Genomic DNA, 17,523 nt, shown 5'->3' with positions numbered 1-17,523 from the left:
GTCGACTAGCATCCTTCATGGCCAAAATAGACGGGCCTTTCTGTTGGGGACAAGACGTGCGAAGATGCAGCAGGCTTAGATGAGGAGAGCCTCGAGGAGGTCTCAGATTCCTCTTCCTCCTTTTCAGGGGATTTTATCAGGTTTCTCCATAAGGCCTACAAGTCCAAGAAGGAGCGAAGGAAGGGCAGAGAGAGCTCCTCTGGGCAAGGTCCGACGGTCCGCTCCTCCAAACGTTCGAGATCAAGCGGTTTTGGCTCTGATCCAGCTCCAAAGAGTCCTCTTCGCTTAGGGCCGGTTCATTCCACGATTTCTACTTTGGATGACTCTGAACAGGACCCATTGGATATCCCGGATAAGTCCCTGCCGGATGTGGATCTCGGAGGGGATCCTGGTCAGGGCAATAGTTCTGCCCCTCACATAGTGGACGGGGATGATCCCAAAGTGGTCCGCCTTTTTAGGAGGAAGGAACTTAGTCCTTTGATTCCATCGATTTTACTGGAATTGGGTCTTACTCCGAAGAAGGACTCTCGGATGGGTGATATTGATCCAGTGTTGCTGGGACTTAGGGGTCCAATGACGTCTTTCCTTTCCATCTTTCTCTCACTGACCTCTTGTACCGGGAGTGGGACACTCCTGAATTAGGTCTTAAGGTAAGATGGGCCATGGACAAGCTATATCCATTACCGGAGGAGGCCTTGGAGGTTTTGAAGCTTCCCAAGGTAGATGCCGCAGTGTCAGCAGTTACTACCCAGTGACAGGAGCTACAGCCCTTAAAGATCTACAGGATCGTAAACTGGAGGTACAGCTCAAGCAAATTTTTGAGGTTTCTGCACTAGGTGGGCGGGCAGCTATGTGTAGCAGCTTGGCTTTGCGAGCAGGGCTGCGTGTGGTGCAGTCGTTGCAAAACAATTCTTCCCTCTCTGATGAGGAGGTAGCACAAGCTGGCCGATTGGAGGCTATTGTTGCTTACAGCGCAGATGCTTTATATGATCTTCTCAGGACTTCGGCTCACTCCATGGTGTCATCAGTGTCGGCTCGCAGGCTCCTCTGGTTGAGGAATTGGTCGGCAGATCCTCAAAGGCTCAGTTGGGAGCTTTGCCCTTTAAGGGAAAATTGCTCTTTGGGAAGGACTTGGAAGATATGATATTGTCCTTAGGAGAGAATAAGATTCACAAATTACCAGAGGATTGTCCTAGAGCTCGAAGTTGCTTCTCATCCCGCTCTCGTTTTTGGTCTGGTCGAAGATTCCATTCTTCTCGTCCATCGGCTCCACCTGCAAAGCAGCCTTCAGGCAGACAGCAGAATTGGCCGCAGTCCTTTCGTGGCCGCCGATTCGGAAGACCAGGAAATTCCCAAGCTGCAGGTGGAGCAAAGTCTGCCCAATGAGAGAGGGCCGGTCCATTCCCCGGTTCCATTAGGAGGCAGGCTGTCTCTGTTTTACGGAGAATGGACCAGACCAGATGGACGTCAGATCAGTGGGTTCTCATGGTGATAAGTCAAGGTTACGCTTTAGATTTTGTTCGGCTTTCACCATGTTCTTACCTGGAAAAACGTTGGGCAGTAAAGGACACTCTGCAGCGTCTGAGCGATCTCGGAGCTATTGTTCCAGTTCCTCCTTCAGAACAACGGAGAGGTCGTTACTCAGTTTACTTTGTCGTTCCAAAAAGAGGGAGCTTTTCGTCCCATTCTCGACCTCGAGTCAACCATTGCCTATGGATTCCCAAGTTTCGAATGGAAACTTCTCAGGTCAATCATAGCCTCGGTACACAAGGGAGAATTTCTAGCATCTTTGGACCTCACCGAGGCTTAACTTCACATCGGCATTCGCTCCGATCATCAGAAGTTTCTCAGATTTTGCATTCTCGGACAGCTTTATCAATTCAGGGCTCTTCCGTTCAGGTTAGCCACAGCTCCCAGAACATTTACCAAGGTAATGGTTGTGGTAGCACCGCAACTCAGGAAGGAAGGTCTTTTGGTCCATCCATACCTGGACGACTGGTTTATTTGGGCGAAATCGGAGTCTCTTTGTCGCTCAACGATCAGCAGAGTCATCGACTTCTTGCAATCCCTAGGTTGGGTGATTGAGGACAAGAACCACCTAGTTCCTTCGCAGTCGCTGGAATTTCTGGGCGCACTGTTCGATATTCTTCGCGGGAGAGTTCCTACCAGAACATCGCCTTCTCAAGCTGCAGGCACAAATGCGAGACTTATTGTCCATTCCTATACCATTGTACGGGATTATTTGAGAGTCCTCTGCTCAATGACATCCACTCTAGAGTTGGTTCCTTGGGCCTTTGCGCATCTGAGACCACTACAGTCCGCATTGCTTTCCCACTGGAATCCGGCTTCGGAACAATACCGCCTTCCCCTTCCCCTTACAGAGAAGGCTCGATCCAGTCTGGATTGGTGGTTACAGGCGGACAGTCTACGGCGGGGAGTTCCTCTAGAGATTCCGGAGTGCACTGTAGTCACCACGGACACCAGTCTTTCAGGCTGGGGAGCGGTAAGTCAGAAAACATCTGTTCAGGGACAGTGGTCCAGCGAAGAAGCGTGGTGGTCGATCAATCTGTTAGAGACCAGAGCGGTACAATTGGCGTTGCAGGCTCTTCAACTTCTTCTTTGTGGGAAGTCGGTGCGGATTCTCTCTGACAATGCGACCACGATAGCGTACATCAATCATCAGGGAGGAACTCAAAGCCATCTGGTTGCGCAGGAAGCTCGACAACTGATCACCTGGGCGGAACAACAATCTGTTCAGCATCACAGCTTCTCACATCGCCGGAGTGGACAATTTTCAAGCCAATTTCCTCAGTCATCATCATCTCGACCCCCGGGGAGTGGGAATTGTGCGAAGAAGCCTTTCAGATGATATGCAACAGGTGGTCCAGACCGGCAATGGATCTCAATCAACATTCCAGAATTCCAAAGCCCCTCGTTTCTTCAGCCGCAGGAGTGAACGAGGAGCGGAAGGAGTAGACACTCTAGTCGTTCCTTGGCCACAGGACGTTCTTCTCTGTGTTTCCACCCTGGCCTCTGATCGGCAAGGTCCTGCATCGGATAGAGGTAAAACAAGTCAACGTTGTTTTAGTGGCACCGGAGTGGCCAACGCCATCCGTGGTTCACGGATTTGATCAGTCTGGCGCTGGAAGGTCCTCTACGATTTCGGGATCTACCGTGCCTCTTGTCTCAGGGTCCTGTTTGTTTGGAAGAGGTCGAACGCTTCTGTCTAGCAGCATGGCTTTTGAGAGGCGCCAGTTAAAGAAAAAAGGTTATTCCAATGCTGTGGTGGCTACTTTATTGCGTTCTCGTAAGCCTTCCACATCATTGGCGTATGTGAGAGTGTGGAGAGTTTTTGAAACTTGGTGTGTGGAGCACCAATTGGATCCGGCGCAGGCTTCCATATCGGATATTTTGTCTTTTTTACAGGCTGGCTTAGCAAAAGATTTGTCCTGCAGTTCCTTTCGAGTCCAAGTTGCAGCCCTTGAATGCTTTCGGGGTAAGGTATGTGGAGTATCTTTGGCGGCGCATCCGGATGTGGCGCGTTTTCTCCGAGGTACTAAGCACTTACGTCCTCCGTTACAGAACCCTTGTCCTGCATGGAGTTTGAATTTGGTTTTCAGGGCTCTGTGTACGGCACCTTTTGAACCCCTCAAACATACGACTTTGAAAGATCTTACGTTGAAGGTGGTTTTTCTTGTGACCATTTCCTCAGCTCGCAGAATTTTGGAGTTGCAGGCTTTGTCCTGCAGGGAGCCTTTTCTTAGGATTTCCGATACAGGAGTTTCCTTGCCTTCTTTTTTACCCAAAGTTGTTTCTTCTTTTCATCTAAATCAGTCGATAGAGCTTCTGGCTTTTCCGTGTTTAGATCGTACGGATCATTCCTCTAAGGATCTCAAGAAACTGGATGTCTGGCGTGTGCTGTTGCGTTATCTTGAAGTTACCAACAGTTTTCGAATGTCAGATCATTTGTTTGTTCTGTGGAGTGGTCCTCGTAAGGGTCATAAAGTTTCCAGGGCTACAATTGCTCGCTGGTTAAAGTAGACCATACGGTCAGCTTATCTTCTGGCTCGTCGGGATCTTCCGGAAGGTTTGCGGGCTCATTCCACTCGATCGCAAGCTACGTCATGGGCGGAGTGTCAACAGGTTTCTCCTCGAGATTTGTAAGGCAGCGACTTGGAAGTCGCTGCACACTTTTGCTCGTCATTATCATTTAGATGTCCAGGCTCCGAGTTCGGCAGCCTTCGGGGAGAGTGTTCTCCGAGCGGACTCTCTGGGTCCCACCCCAAGTAAAACAGCTCTGGTACATCCCAGGGTCTGGACTGATCCAGGTACGTACAGGGAAAGGAAAATTGGTTCTTACCTGCTAATTTTCGTTCCTGTAGTACCATGGATCAGTCCAGTGGCCCGCCCTTTATGTCTGTGTATAGCAATTATTTTTTCGGTGAGTCCGCTCGTTCACTGTTTTCATGTTTTCTGCTTTTTCAATGTTTGCTTGTTTATTTTGACGGTTCCTCAGGATTCTGCTTCCACTTAGGATTTGTGAGTAGGAAGTATGTTATAGAGTTTAGTTAGCCAGTTAGTTTTATTGGTTAGATTTCTGCTTTGATATCGTTCAATACTGACGGACTGCAGGTGGCACCCCAGGGTATATGTCAGCATCAGTCTAATCTTTCTCTGCCACCTCCTTCTGGATTGGTGACATAACCCAGGGTCTGAACTGATCCATGGTACTACAGGAACAAAAATTAGCAGGTAAGAAACCATTTTCCTTTACGTGACATTGCTAAAAAAAAAAGAGTAAAATCTTGCATCTGGGGAAGAATCCATTAGCCCTTTATCAATTAGGAAGAGAAGAACTGGAAATTGTTAAACAGGAAAGGGACTGAGTAGTAATCAATTCATGGCATGACTGCCAATCAGTGTAATAAAACAACAAGATGACAATATATATGGGTGTTACCAGTAACAGTAGGGAAATGGAGGTAGTATCACCTCTGTAAAGGTCACTAGCAGACACCATCTATCCTTAACACCCTGTCCTGAAATGAGTACCATGTATAGTTGTGGATGCTATATCTTCCTAAGGAAATGTTTAGAGAAGAAGCCTGTAAGACAAACCCTGCACAGGGGGATGTAACTCAAAATTTACTTCCTGGCAGACGGACAGCAAAGAAGGGGATATGATAGCAACACTCATATTTAGCAGGCTTCAAAAATGAGGCATTTTCCATTAAAGAGAAAATTTAAGGATGAGGGAACATGTGACTGGAGGGCAGGATGCTTAGAGAAAATATAAGTATTCCCTTTTTTTTTTTTTAACTGAGAAGGTGGGGAATGTCTGGCAACCAAAACTGACAATTTAAGCATGCTTGCAAGAGGTGTAGAGGACAGGACAAGAGCAAAGTTGAGAGGGTTAGAGAAAAAAAAAAAAGGTGGAGTGGGTGTTTAGTGTAGATATGGAAATCTATAGGCTCGATCGCCTATAAGACCAAAAAGAGGACTTGGACAAAGCCAGCTTGCAAGGAGCAGTGGTGCGTTTTTGGCAAGGTCAGCCAACAGGAAACGGGATGGGCTACAGGCTGACGTGGCCACACTTCCAAGATGGTGCAGGGTCTTGCAGGTTGATTGAGCTTTATAGCTGACAGCTGGGACATATCCTCAGCTAGAGCAATCAGCCAGACTCGGCCAATTTGTCTTTACCTGTGGACATCTATGTATGTCCATACTTTCTATACCATATACCGTGTTTTTTAAATCCTCCCAAATTGTTACTGGGAAAAGGATTTAAAATGTATGTACACTACACAAGATTCATGATGATCTAGAAACTCTGGAGTAAATCTGAATCACTGAACACACTTTTTTCCTGATACTGTCTTATTGTCTCCCACGAGTTTAATGGATTTGATTTTGTCACCATGTTTGGATGACTTTTTTTTTTTTTAATATTTTTTGTGGTTGCATCTCTTTCATAGTGTATGACACTAAGCTGTTGGTTTGCTTTGTGATCCCTGTGCCACAGAGGGGATCAGGTTTTGGTTAATCTATGGATAAATCTGAGCACCTTGTCATGTATGTATAGTTTGGGATTTGCGCATTCCCTTGCCCCCTCCCCACATACTCTCACACTTTCCCCTTCTCCCTTTTGACTCCTCTCACAGACTAGCAAGCAGCTTGCCTCAGCCTTCCAGGAAGAGTTCACAGTGCGGGAGGACCTGATGGGCCTAGCCATCGGCACCCATGGTGCCAACATCCAGCAGGCTCGCAAGGTGCCTGGTGTGACAGCTATTGAGCTGGATGAGGAGAGCTGCACTTTCCGCATCTATGGAGAGGTGAGCAGGGAGGGGGAGCCCAGCCTTGTGTGTGTGGGTGATGGGGCTTGCTGGCAGGAATAGACTTTAGTTTTCACATGCTGAATGCCTTTCCCTACCCCACAGTCCCCGGATGCTGTCAGACAGGCCCGTGGTTACCTGGAATTCTCAGAAGACTCCGTTCTGGTGCCTAGAAGCCTGGTTGGTAAGTCATAGCCCCGTGAATCAGGGCTGTGGGTCAGGTGGCTTAATCTTAAGCACTGGCAGCATGGGAGGGGAGCAGTGTATCCCTCGGAGCAAGTGTTTGTGGCCAGATCAGGGAGTCTCAGATTTTTAGTACTGTAACAAACTGGTAGAGTCTGCAAGGAGAGCTGGCAGAAGAAAGGGCTTCTTTTTTGGATAATTCTTATGCAGGTCTGTAGAGACTCCAAGGCTGTGTAGCCCATGCTTTGCATAACCCTAACTGAAAGTTGCTTTATGTGGTCCTTAGCCTCACGTTACCCTAATCTTGCCTGGCTCTCTGGCTTCCTCTCTTCCTGCAGGAAAAGTGATTGGGAAGAATGGAAAGGTGATCCAGGAGATTGTTGATAAATCTGGGGTGGTCAGAGTCCGCGTGGAAGGTGACAGTGACAAGAAGAACTCCAGGGAAGAGGTGAGATGTGGAGGAAGGGGATATTCTTCCATGGTGTAAAACCCTGCCAGTTCCGTAGTGGTCACTGAGTGATGCTATTCCTTTTGAGAATCCTAAAGAGGAAGAACCCCCCTCCCCCATTAGCTCCAGGTAAATTAAAGAGCAATTTTCTTTTTTAGGGCCTGGTTCCGTTCATCTTTGTGGGCACCAAGGAGAATATCAGCAATGCACAGGCTCTGCTGGAATATCACCTGGCATACCTACAGGTACACATGATATCCCATCCCCTAAGCCTTTCCTGCTGTCACATGATATATTTACATGGCATCCCCCAAACAAACAAAAAAAAAAATCCTTCAGGCTATCATCTTAGGTGGTGGAGATGGCGACAAAAAAGTAATGCAACATTAAATAAATAAATAAAAAGCATGGGCTAAACAAATGGTGGTAATGAAGCACTGAGATAATCATGGAGTGGCAGTTCAGCCCATAACAGCAGTGGTATGGTTGCACTGTGTTTGCAGGAAGAGCATTGGGGTAACCATGGAACAGCAGTAATAACCTCAACAGCAATGGTACAATTGCATCAGGACTTCAAAAAAGAGTGGGTTGTCATCACTATGATGGATTCTTGGCAGTGCTTGGATTAATTATGAGTAGGGTTGAGAGGTCAAGTGGAAGTTCCCTGTACATACCCGGATCAGTCCAGACAGTGGGTTGAGCCTCCTTTCCACAAAGTAAACATAAACCATGAGATGCATTATTAAAATGAGTCATTCCCTGTACATCCCCAGATCAGTCCACACTCCTGGGTTTTGCATCCCTGCCAGCAGATAGAGAGAGAGAGATGTTTCACTGACACTGGGCTTAACTTAGTGTGCCACCTGCAGTCCCTCAGTAATTTTCTGTCTCCAGCAGATGGTGAAAACGTGCAATCTGGAGCGATCTGAAAAGAAAAAAGAGAAATAGAGAATTTCCTTATCCTTCCAGGGGGTTGTGAGGTCCTGGTGGGGCCATCCCCCCCTGGTTTTGAGGCGGACAAGCAGGGGATTGGTGACTTTTCTGGTAACTCGTCAGGAGGTGCTGTGGGGTGGACATCTGGTGATCTAGATCCCTCATCCCCCATGAGGTAGAGGTGGCTCTGCAAGTGCAAACTTGAAAGGCAGGGAAGTATTCTTTATTCTTGTTTGCTAGCTTCGGTGCTTAAAAGTTGATTAAAAAAAATTAAAAACAGAAAGTCTGCCCTTTCTTGCTGTGGCTTGATTGGGAGTTGAGGGCCAGAGGCAGAAGCTTTGAGCAGATGTCTGGTGAGTTCCCCGACAGAGGTAAGTGTTTTCCTGAGGTGCAGCACTATTTGCTGGGGCACGCTACTCGAGGCTACATGGCATGGCACACGGCACTTCTCGCCACACCTGCGGGGGATCGCACAGCAGGCTAAACAGGCAGGGTTTATGTTCTGGGTGTGTAAAGGGAGGTGAGAACTCTGGGAGAGACTCCCCTTGGGCCACGATCTGCCGTGGCATCCCAGGAATCCAGGCCATCAACAGGTGAGGTGATTTTCGACACGGGAGCGGTGGCCATTTTGTTTAAGGCAGCAAGGCCGTCAGCAGCATGTGGAGCAGGGAGATCACCTCAAATGCTGTCTCCTGCAGTAACCTGTTGCTAGTAGCCAGTGATTTTCCTCTGGGAGGATGAGAGAATTCCCAGATTTTTTTCTTCTAATTTTGTCCTCTATGCATAAAGCTTATTTAGCCAAAAAGGCGGCTGCAGAGCGCAAGGTCAGGTCAGGCGGAAAGGGTGTTCCTGGTCTGTGGGGGAAGGGATGGTTCCTTCCAAAAAAAAGTGTACAGAGGGTTTCGCAAGGCTGTAGGCTGGTTTGTGGCACCCTGGGATACGCAGGGAGACATGGATGAATCTGCAGCACTAGGGGTGCCTCCTGGAGTAGGACCTTTGCCAGATAGCTTGGCAGATACAGGTGCCGTGGATGGAGATCATGAGGTTTCTGAGGAGGTTCCTGTAGCAGATGGTGATGATCCCAAGGTCATAAGGCTTTGCCACAGGGATGAACGCTGGCCTTTGAGTCCCATGGTGGTCCAACAGCTGGGAATCAAGATATCTCAGGAGGAGTCTGACTTTGGAGGGTGCGGACCCTGTCCTGGACAGGTTGGGTGCCCCAGCAAAGGCTTTTCCTTTCCGCAAGTCTGTGAATAAGCTAGTGGATCATGAGTGGAACACTCCAGCTTGAGGGTCAGTAGAGCTATGTCCAAGCTTTATCCTTTACCAGAGACAACCTTGGAGCTCCTAGCTCTTCCCAAGGTTGATGCCTCAATTTAAGTGGTCACCAAGAAAACTACCATTCTGGTAGTTGGTTTGGCAGTGCTGAGGGATGTGCAGGATTGTAAGCTGGAGCTTCATCTCAAAAGGGTTTTTGAGGTTTTGGCCTTGGCGATTAGAGCAGTGATGTGTAGCAGCCTTATGCAGACAGCCTGTTTGCGCTGGGTTCAGCAGTTACAGGAGAATCAGACTATGCCAGGAGAAGCAGCGGAGAGGGCTGAGTGCCTGGAGGCCACAGTAGCTTACAGAACGGATATGATCTTATAAGAATCTTCTCCAGGATCATGATCTCGGCGGTGTCAGCTAGAAGGTTGATCAGATAGGAGCTTTGCCTTTCACGGGTAAGCTCTTATTCGGAGAGGACCTAGAACAGATTATGAAGCATCTGGGAGAGACCAAGGTGCATAAGCTGCTGGAGGATAAACCTAGAGGACAGGGAGATTATCCGACTCAACCTAGGTTTAGAGATGGGTAGAGTTTTTGCTGAGCTAAGGGATCCGGTGGGCCTCAAAGGTAGCCTGTGGGAAGATCTCAGTCTTGGGGTAGTCCTTTTGAGGTGGCAGGAGGCCATCCAGGGAAAACATGAGTACAGGAGCAGGGGCAGCAAAGACCTCGCAATGAAATGAGGCTGATCCATTCTTCATTTCTCCCTGTTGGAGAGCGTCTAATACTTTTTTTTTTTAAAAGTGGGCCAAAATTACCATAAACCAGTGGGTCTTAAATGTAATAAAAGATGGCTGCGCATTAGAATTTGCTTGTCCCATTCGAAATGCCTTCCTGGTGTCCCCTTGCATTCCTCTCACAATGCGCGCAGCGGTCCAAGGTACAGTGGACCGCCTACCACAATTGGGGGTAATAGTGTCAATTCTGCCAGCAGAACAACAAACGAGGAGGTACTCCATTTACTTCATGGTGCCAAAGAAAAGAGGGGTCCTTTTGCCCAATTCTGGACATGAAAAAGGGTGAATGTAGCCCTCAGTTTTGCATTTCTGTATGGAGACTCTGCGGTCTGTTATCATGGTGGTGCGAAAAAGGGAGTTCCTGGCATCTCTAGATCTGACAGAGGCTTATTTACATATAGCCAAAGGTTGCTCCGCTTTTTGATTTTAGGAGAACGTTTCCAGTTTCAGGCTCTTGTATTCGGTTTGGCAACAGCGCCGCAGACATTTACCGAGGTGATTGTGGTAGTGGTGGCCTTTCAAAAGGAAGTTGTGCTGGTAAATCCGTACCTGGAGAACTGGCTAATCCAAGCAAAGTCAGAAGAGCTCTGCCAGCAGTTGATGCAGAAGTTGCTGCAACGATTGTAGTCGTTAAGCTGGGTAGTGAATTTTGTGAAGTCATCTCACCCCTTCCCAGACCCTGGACTATCTAGGGGCTCAGTTCGACAAACAGGAAGAAAAGATTTCCTGATGGACAAGAGAATCTCGAAGTTGGAGAGACAGGTTTGTCATCTTCTGGATTTAGAGGTCCCCAGGGCATAGGACTATTTGTAAGACCTGAGTTCTGTGGATTCGACGTTGGCTTTGGTCCTTTGGGCCCTCTTCAGAGGTTTCTCCTATCCAGATGGAATCCATTCTCTGGAGTTTCACCTTCCTCTCTGGCTCTGAGCAGGCAGGGAGAGTCTCACGTGGTAGCTTCTGCATGCCAATCTAGAGCATGGTGTGGAGCTGGAGGTTCCAGATTAGGTGTTGGTCACCACTGATGCCAGTATTTTGGGTTGGGGAGCAATGTGCCAGGATCGGTCAGCACAGGGCTTGTGGTCGAAGAAAGAGGCTGGTTGGTCTACCAATTGATTAGAGACAAGAGCGGTCAAATGCGCTTTACTTGCCTTTCTGCTATTACACTGGCATCTGGTTAGACAGCGCGATGGTGGCTTACATCAACTGACAAGGAGGTACCAAGAGTCAGGTAGAGGCTCAGGAGTTGATTCTTTGGGTGGAGCAGCACTTGGCGCTAATAGCGGCCTCTCTCATTGCCGGGGTAGACAATGTTCAGGCGGACTTCCTAAGTCTGAGGAAGTTGGAGAGCGCTGTGGGTCTAATTTGCAATAGAATAGGGATCTCCCCCCATTTGGACTTAATGGTGACCAGGTGAAACACCAAGGCCTCATGTTTTTTCAGCAGGCGAAGAGAGCATGGGGCAGAGGGCATCAATGCTCTGGTCTTACCGTGGCCTCTGAGTTCTGCTTTGTTTTCCCCATGGCCACTGGTGGGCAAGGTGATACGGTGGATAGAGAAATTTCCAGACGATGTGATTCTGGTGGCTCGAATGGCCACGTCATCCAAGGTTCATGGATCTCTTAAACCTGGCCATAGACAGGCCTCTGTGGTTTAGTCTTCTACCAGATCTCCGCACAGGTCCAATATTTTTTGAATAGTGGCTCACTTTTGTCTTGCAGCCTGGCTTTTGAGAGAAGGCTGAGAAAGAGAAGCTGTCCTGACTCTGTTATTACCACATTGTTGCAGGCCAGACGTTCTTCCACATATGCAGCATATGTGCTGCATATGTGGAAGAACGTCTCTGAATCCTGGTGTGGCCAATGGAGTGCAATCTCTGAAGGCTACGCTATTGCATGTTTTGGCCTTTCTTCAAGAAGGTTTGATCAAGGAGCTGGCTTCTAACTCTTTTAGGGTGCAAGTAGCAGCTTTGAGCTGTCTCAGAGGTAGTTTGCAGGGCCATGCTCTATTGGCGCATCCAAAAGTCATACGTTTCCTACAGGAGCAAAGAATTTGCAGCCTCCTGTGAGGAAAGTGTGTCTGCCCTGGAATCTTAAATTGGTACTTAAAGGTTTGTGCGAGGCTCCCTTCGAGCCACTCAGGGCAGCTTGGAAGATGATCTCCCTGGTAGCTAGATGTTCGGCCAGGAGAATTTTGGAGATCCAGGCTTTATCTTGGGATCCCTTTCTGCAGATCTCTGAGTCGGGGGTGTCATTGCATACGGTACCTTCCTTCCTGCCCAAAGTGGTCTCATCATTTCGTGTTAATCGGTGGAGCTTCCAGCGTTTCCGGATTTGGATTCCTCCGGGATTTGAAGAGGGCATTGTTATGGTATCTGAAAGTTACAAATGATTTTTGTAGATCAGAACACATTTTCATTCTCTGGAGTGGGCCAAAGAAGGGGTGGCAAGCATCTAAAGCTACATTTGCACAGTGGCTTAAGGAGGCATTTGCTTCAACACACATCTAAGGCTCGACGGTGCTTCAAAGGCTTGAGGACACACGCTCAGGCGGCCTCTTGGGCCAAGGTGCAATAGGTGTTTCCTCAGGAGATTTGCAGGGCAGCTACTGGAAAGGTGCTGCACTCTTTTGCCAGACACTATCGCTTGGATGTCCACCCAGTTTAGGGGTGCTTAGGTACATCCCAGGAGTCTGGACTGATCTGGGTACGTACAGGGAAAGGGAACTTTGGTTCTTACCTGCTAATTTTCATTCCTGTAGTACCACAGATCAGTCCAGAGACCCGCCTAGTGTATGGTGAGGAGTCTTCCGCTCATTCTGTTTGTATGATTGCAGAGTAGATGTGGAGGTGGTTGCAACTCACTGGTTTTTCTGTTTCCTTTTCTGGAACAGATTGTGCAATAGCTTTCACCAACCCCACTCCCAACAGTCTTCTGTCCGTTGGGAGTGGGGTTGGTGATTAAATTTGCCTTTGAGATCTCATCTTGGCTTGGGTACAGGTGAATACTGAGGGACCTCAGGTGGCACACTAGGTTAAGTATAGTGCCAGTGAAACTGTCTCAGTCTGGCAGGGAGGAAAAACCCAGGAGTCTGGACTGATCTGTGGTCCTACAGGAAGGAAAATTAGCAGGTAAGAACCAATTTTCCTATATGCATCAAAAAGCAAAGGTAACAAAACATCTAACCAGACAAACTAGATAAAAAAAATAAGAGCAAATAAAATAAATTCAACTAAAACTTCATAAATGAATTCTTAAACGCATTTAATATCAGTAGAACAAGCTTAAATTTACATCAAACAAAAACTTGCTTAAATAAGTTTTTAAAAGGGTCTTAAATTGCTTAGGACACTTAAATCGCCCTTAGCTCCTTAGGAAGAGTATTCCAAAAGGATGGTGCAGTGAAAGATGAATCTCATCTGGGTACTCTAGATTGTCCATTTGGGTTTTTGTGTGCCTCCAATTACTATGTTGCAGTGCACTTTTACTATGACATACAGATACACATGGCCTCTCCCGTCCCCTGCCATGTTCTCTCAGCTCCCCCTTCTCTCTGGTTCTGTTATTATTGTGTGCATTTCTATCCACCCACCCCTTCAAACCTAAAAAGGAAGTGGAGCAGCTGCGGCTGGAGCGACTGCAGATTGATGAGCAACTACGACAGATCGGTATGGGTTTCCGCCCACTCTCCACCCGGAGCGAAAAGGAGCGCGGTGGCTACGCTACTGATGACAGCTCCTCCTCGCTGCACAATACCCGCACCTATGGGGGAAGGGGCCGTGGCCGCAGGGGCCCCAACTCTGGATATGGTGAGGGGAACACGCTTTAAAAAACTAAGCAGTGCATCTGGTTGTCATCGGGGATTCTCCCTCTCCTGACTCCTCCCCTTGTGACCTTAACAGGGATTCTTCCCTGTGAGAGATCTCCTCTCCATTCGGTTCTCAGCAGGGATCCTCCCCTGCATGGCCTCATGCCAGACTCCGCTTTTCCCCTCTGCAAGGTCTGTCTTTTCCTGACTGTCCCCTTCGAAGCAACAGTCTCTCTCTTGTGCAGGGATGGAAGGGCCTTAAGGCAAACACATCATCGTCTTCCTCCATAGGTACCAACTCTGAGCAGTCCAATGCCTCGGAGACAGAGTCGGAGAAAAGGGATGACTATGGAGACTGGCCACAGCTGAATGAGAGAGACCTGCGCCAGCGTTCAGAGGACACCCGAAAGCGGGGCAGCGGGCTGGGCCGAGGGCGGGGATCCACACCAGCTGGCAGAGGACGAGGTGGCACCAGTGGAGGCAAATTTGGAAATTCATCAATTAGTTCAGGTAATTTTGTACTAATAGGGATGAGGGGAGGTGGTTTAAGCATGGGAGAGAGACTTTCACTGCTGCTATCTTGTTTTTGTGGTGGGGCTGTGTGTGTGTGTGTGTGTGTGTGTGTGTGAAGCTTGCTGTGCTGCTGTCCATGATATACCTGTTTGAGGTGAGGGTAGTGCGTGTCAGGGCAGCTTTTCCTGCTGCTGCCTGTGCCGTACCTGTTCTGTGGTCATTCAGAGTGTGTGGTGGGGGGGGGCTTGCGCTGCTGGAGTCTGTTCTCACACTGAGCGCTTTCTCCATGCCAGTGCTGAGGGATCCAGACAGTAACCCTTACAGCCTGCTGGATAACAATGACACAGAGCACACCGTGGACACAGATGCTAGTGAGTCCCAGCCCAGCAAAGACCGCAGGCGCAGGTCCCGCCGCCGGCGCACGGACGAGGATGCCACTGTGATGGACGGTGAGGTGGACTCGGACAACCCATCAATCAGTGAGAACGGTGTGGGTAAGTCAGCAGGGTGTCTCCTTGGGCCGGAATGGGAGTGCATGATGGGGAAAGAGAGTCTGGTGGCCAGGCTGAAGCCTGTTCTCATGATCTTGGTATAGAGAGAGAGTGCAGGAGCCTAGATCTTTGTGATTGAGAGCCCTGATGGGGCCTAGACTCATCGGAGCAAGCAGCCCATAAATAGGGGTGAGAACTAAAAAGTGTCACATGCAGCGTATCTGATAGTGGCTTTAAGTTTCCTTCTGCTGTTGGCTGTAGTTCAGGGACAGAACTTTGCTTCTTGCAGGAGGGGGGATGTATACGGAAGTCCTGACTTGGGCTGCGAGTAGGATGCCTAGTCTGCGGAGAATCTGATGGGGGGGGGGGGGGGGATTGTGGTTCTGAACATGCTACAGCTCTGCTGCTGTGGGCATTGCCTTCGCTTCTAATTGCTTTTACCTGCTACTCCAGACGAGAATGATTCTAAGCCACAGAGGCGAAACCGTAGCCGCCGCCGTCGAAACCGTGGCAACAGAACAGAGGGTTCCATTAGCCGGGACCGCCAGCCAGGTAAGCAGACGAGCGCTGGCTCACTGCTTTTGGGGAATGCACAGTCGTGTCAATTTGCTTGCAGCTCCCTGAAAAAGCAACCTCTTAACAGGGCACTTGCACAAGGACAGGGAGCCTGGATGGTTTGGGATGGACATGGGAAGACGGTGCTTGCCGCCTATGGGATTGGTTGCAGGACAGTGGAATAACTGCTGAGACTTAGGGCTCTTCCATTCCTTCTCTGACAGTAACTGTGGCAGATTACATTTCTCGGGCTGAGTCTGAGAGCCGCCAGCAGCCTGCACAGAAAGAGACCAGAGAGAAATCGACAGAAAGCAATAAAACAGAGCAGGAGGTAAGTCCATGTAAGGGAGGGGGGTTCTCTCTTAGTGTGCAGCATCTTTTTGGTAGACGAAGTGCCATTAGTCCTTAGAGCATAAAGGACTATGTAGAAGGGCTGAGTGTTCCTATCACAGGTCCTACCAAGAGAGAGCAGGGATTGTGTAGAGCAGAGGCCCCCAAACCTATGACCTTCGATGTCATCCAGTCAGTGGCTCAGTTTCATCCAGCCCTGCGAGCATGTTCAGTCCTCCCTTCGGATCTCCTAGGACATAAGATCAGCAAGAAGAGAAGGGAGTGTGTGCCTGCAGGTTTTGAACATGCTGGCAGTGCTGGTGATCTATGGCGATAGCAGAAGGTGCTCCTGCTGCTCTTCCTGCCACCAACAGGCCAGGTGCTAGAAATGGACGGGAGTGGGAGCCTGGGGGCAGGGTTATTTTCCAAGAAATAAGTGTTCTCCATGGACAAGCAGGACGAAATTCAGCCACTCTAGTGGGGGTGATGGTACCGATGTGGAATGGGTTCTTGTAGCTCATAAAAATGTAGTAATCTTTCTGAGTATGCTGTGTGTTCCTTCAGTCTGTCTTCTAGGCGGAAGGACGTTTGCGCGCTCAGCCATTTGCTGAGTTTGTCTCTTGCTTTTCATTTCGTTTTTCCCTATATGCTGTTTCCTCTGAGGAAAGGAAGGTGGGGGATGAAATGTAGTTCTAGAGCTTCTGTATTTCCATCATGTCAAGGAAAAAGCCTTTCAAACTATGCATGAAGTGAAACCACTTGATGTATTCACTCCCAGCCCTTAAGGGATGCAAACAGTTTGGGTTTTCAGGATATCCCTAGTGAATATTCATCAGATTGTCTCCAGTGCATGCAAATCTCTCGTACATATTCACTAGGGTTACCCTGAAAACCTGACTTGTTTGCAGCCCTCGAAGCTGATAGTGAATACCACTGACATGGGATAGTCAGCAGCACCAAAAGAAAATCAGCTGAAGCTGGCCGGCCCTGAACCCCTGCTAGCCGTTAGAAAGACAGAAAACTCTCCTCATCTGCTCTGAGAAGTGCCGAGAGTCCATCGGTGCACAAATAAACATACCCCACCAAAACTCCATTGGCACTGAAGAGACAGCACCGCCATCTTGGTGCCGTCAACATCTCGTACTTTGATGCAAAGTTCATCGTTGCGGAAATCTTTCAGTACCCCAGCCAAGTGTCTCGGCCCACAGATTTCTCACCAGAGCCTTCCTGTGAAGCCGTCTTCACTGTTTTTTAGTTTCAGAATCGGACGTATCTTCAGTGATGCTTCAGCCTCCTGCAGCCGAATGCCAATCCTTCTTATAGAAGTAATGCTTGTACATAATTATTTGAAGAAAATTCCACTACTTCCTTTTCTCATAGAACCTGTTCTAGAGAAATTCTCTGCCCAGCTAGAATTTCCCTCAAAGTCTGGATACTGGAGAGAGAAAAAATCTCAGCTCAGTCGTTTCAAGGGATAGACCCTTATGGGACCCTCCAGTCTTGATCATGGACTCTAGCAATGTCAGTTGTCTTACTTCTACCGCTCTTTTGAGCTACCCTTTGGGAGCTCCCCTTATCAGAGCCAGTCAGGAATAGCACTGCACCAAAGGAAACAATGCCATTCAACCTGGAAGAAGACGCAGAGCATATTGAAGACTTCCCAGGTGTGTTAAGCACACAAGCACCTAAGCAAGCATTGCTGTCCTGGTACATAAAGAGCTGCAAGGTGTTGCAGATTGCCTTGATTGCCCCTAAAGTGCACTCTCATTATTGGGATCAGGATACATTGTTCAAAGTCTGGTGGTCGTCATTTGTTTTAAAAGTATTTTATTTTGTTTTAGTAATATTCTTATTTTGTTTTAATGTATCGAATG

The 17,523-nt window shown here is 48.5% G+C and overlaps 1 protein-coding gene across 2 annotated transcripts in view; it reads left to right on the top strand.

The window, feature by feature from the left end:
• The window catches only part of FXR2 (FMR1 autosomal homolog 2), a 99,730-nt gene that overhangs the window by 74,644 nt on the left and 7,563 nt on the right, over positions 1–17,523 (top strand). For both annotated transcript variants that reach the window (XM_029580291.1, XM_029580292.1), the window contains exons 8-16: positions 6,162–6,332; positions 6,438–6,516; positions 6,854–6,963; positions 7,122–7,208; positions 13,563–13,761; positions 14,052–14,270; positions 14,567–14,767; positions 15,218–15,316; positions 15,544–15,650. In XM_029580291.1, coding sequence (XP_029436151.1) covers positions 6,162–6,332; positions 6,438–6,516; positions 6,854–6,963; positions 7,122–7,208; positions 13,563–13,761; positions 14,052–14,270; positions 14,567–14,767; positions 15,218–15,316; positions 15,544–15,650 — 1,272 coding nt within the window. The remainder of the gene's footprint in view (positions 1–6,161; positions 6,333–6,437; positions 6,517–6,853; positions 6,964–7,121; positions 7,209–13,562; positions 13,762–14,051; positions 14,271–14,566; positions 14,768–15,217; positions 15,317–15,543; positions 15,651–17,523) is intronic.

Source organism: Rhinatrema bivittatum, chromosome 16 (genome assembly GCF_901001135.1).
Source record: "Rhinatrema bivittatum chromosome 16, aRhiBiv1.1, whole genome shotgun sequence".
Classification (NCBI taxonomy): domain Eukaryota; kingdom Metazoa; phylum Chordata; class Amphibia; order Gymnophiona; family Rhinatrematidae; genus Rhinatrema; species Rhinatrema bivittatum.
Note: the sequence above shows the minus strand (reverse complement) of the source record. Positions and strands in the feature narration are given on the sequence as shown.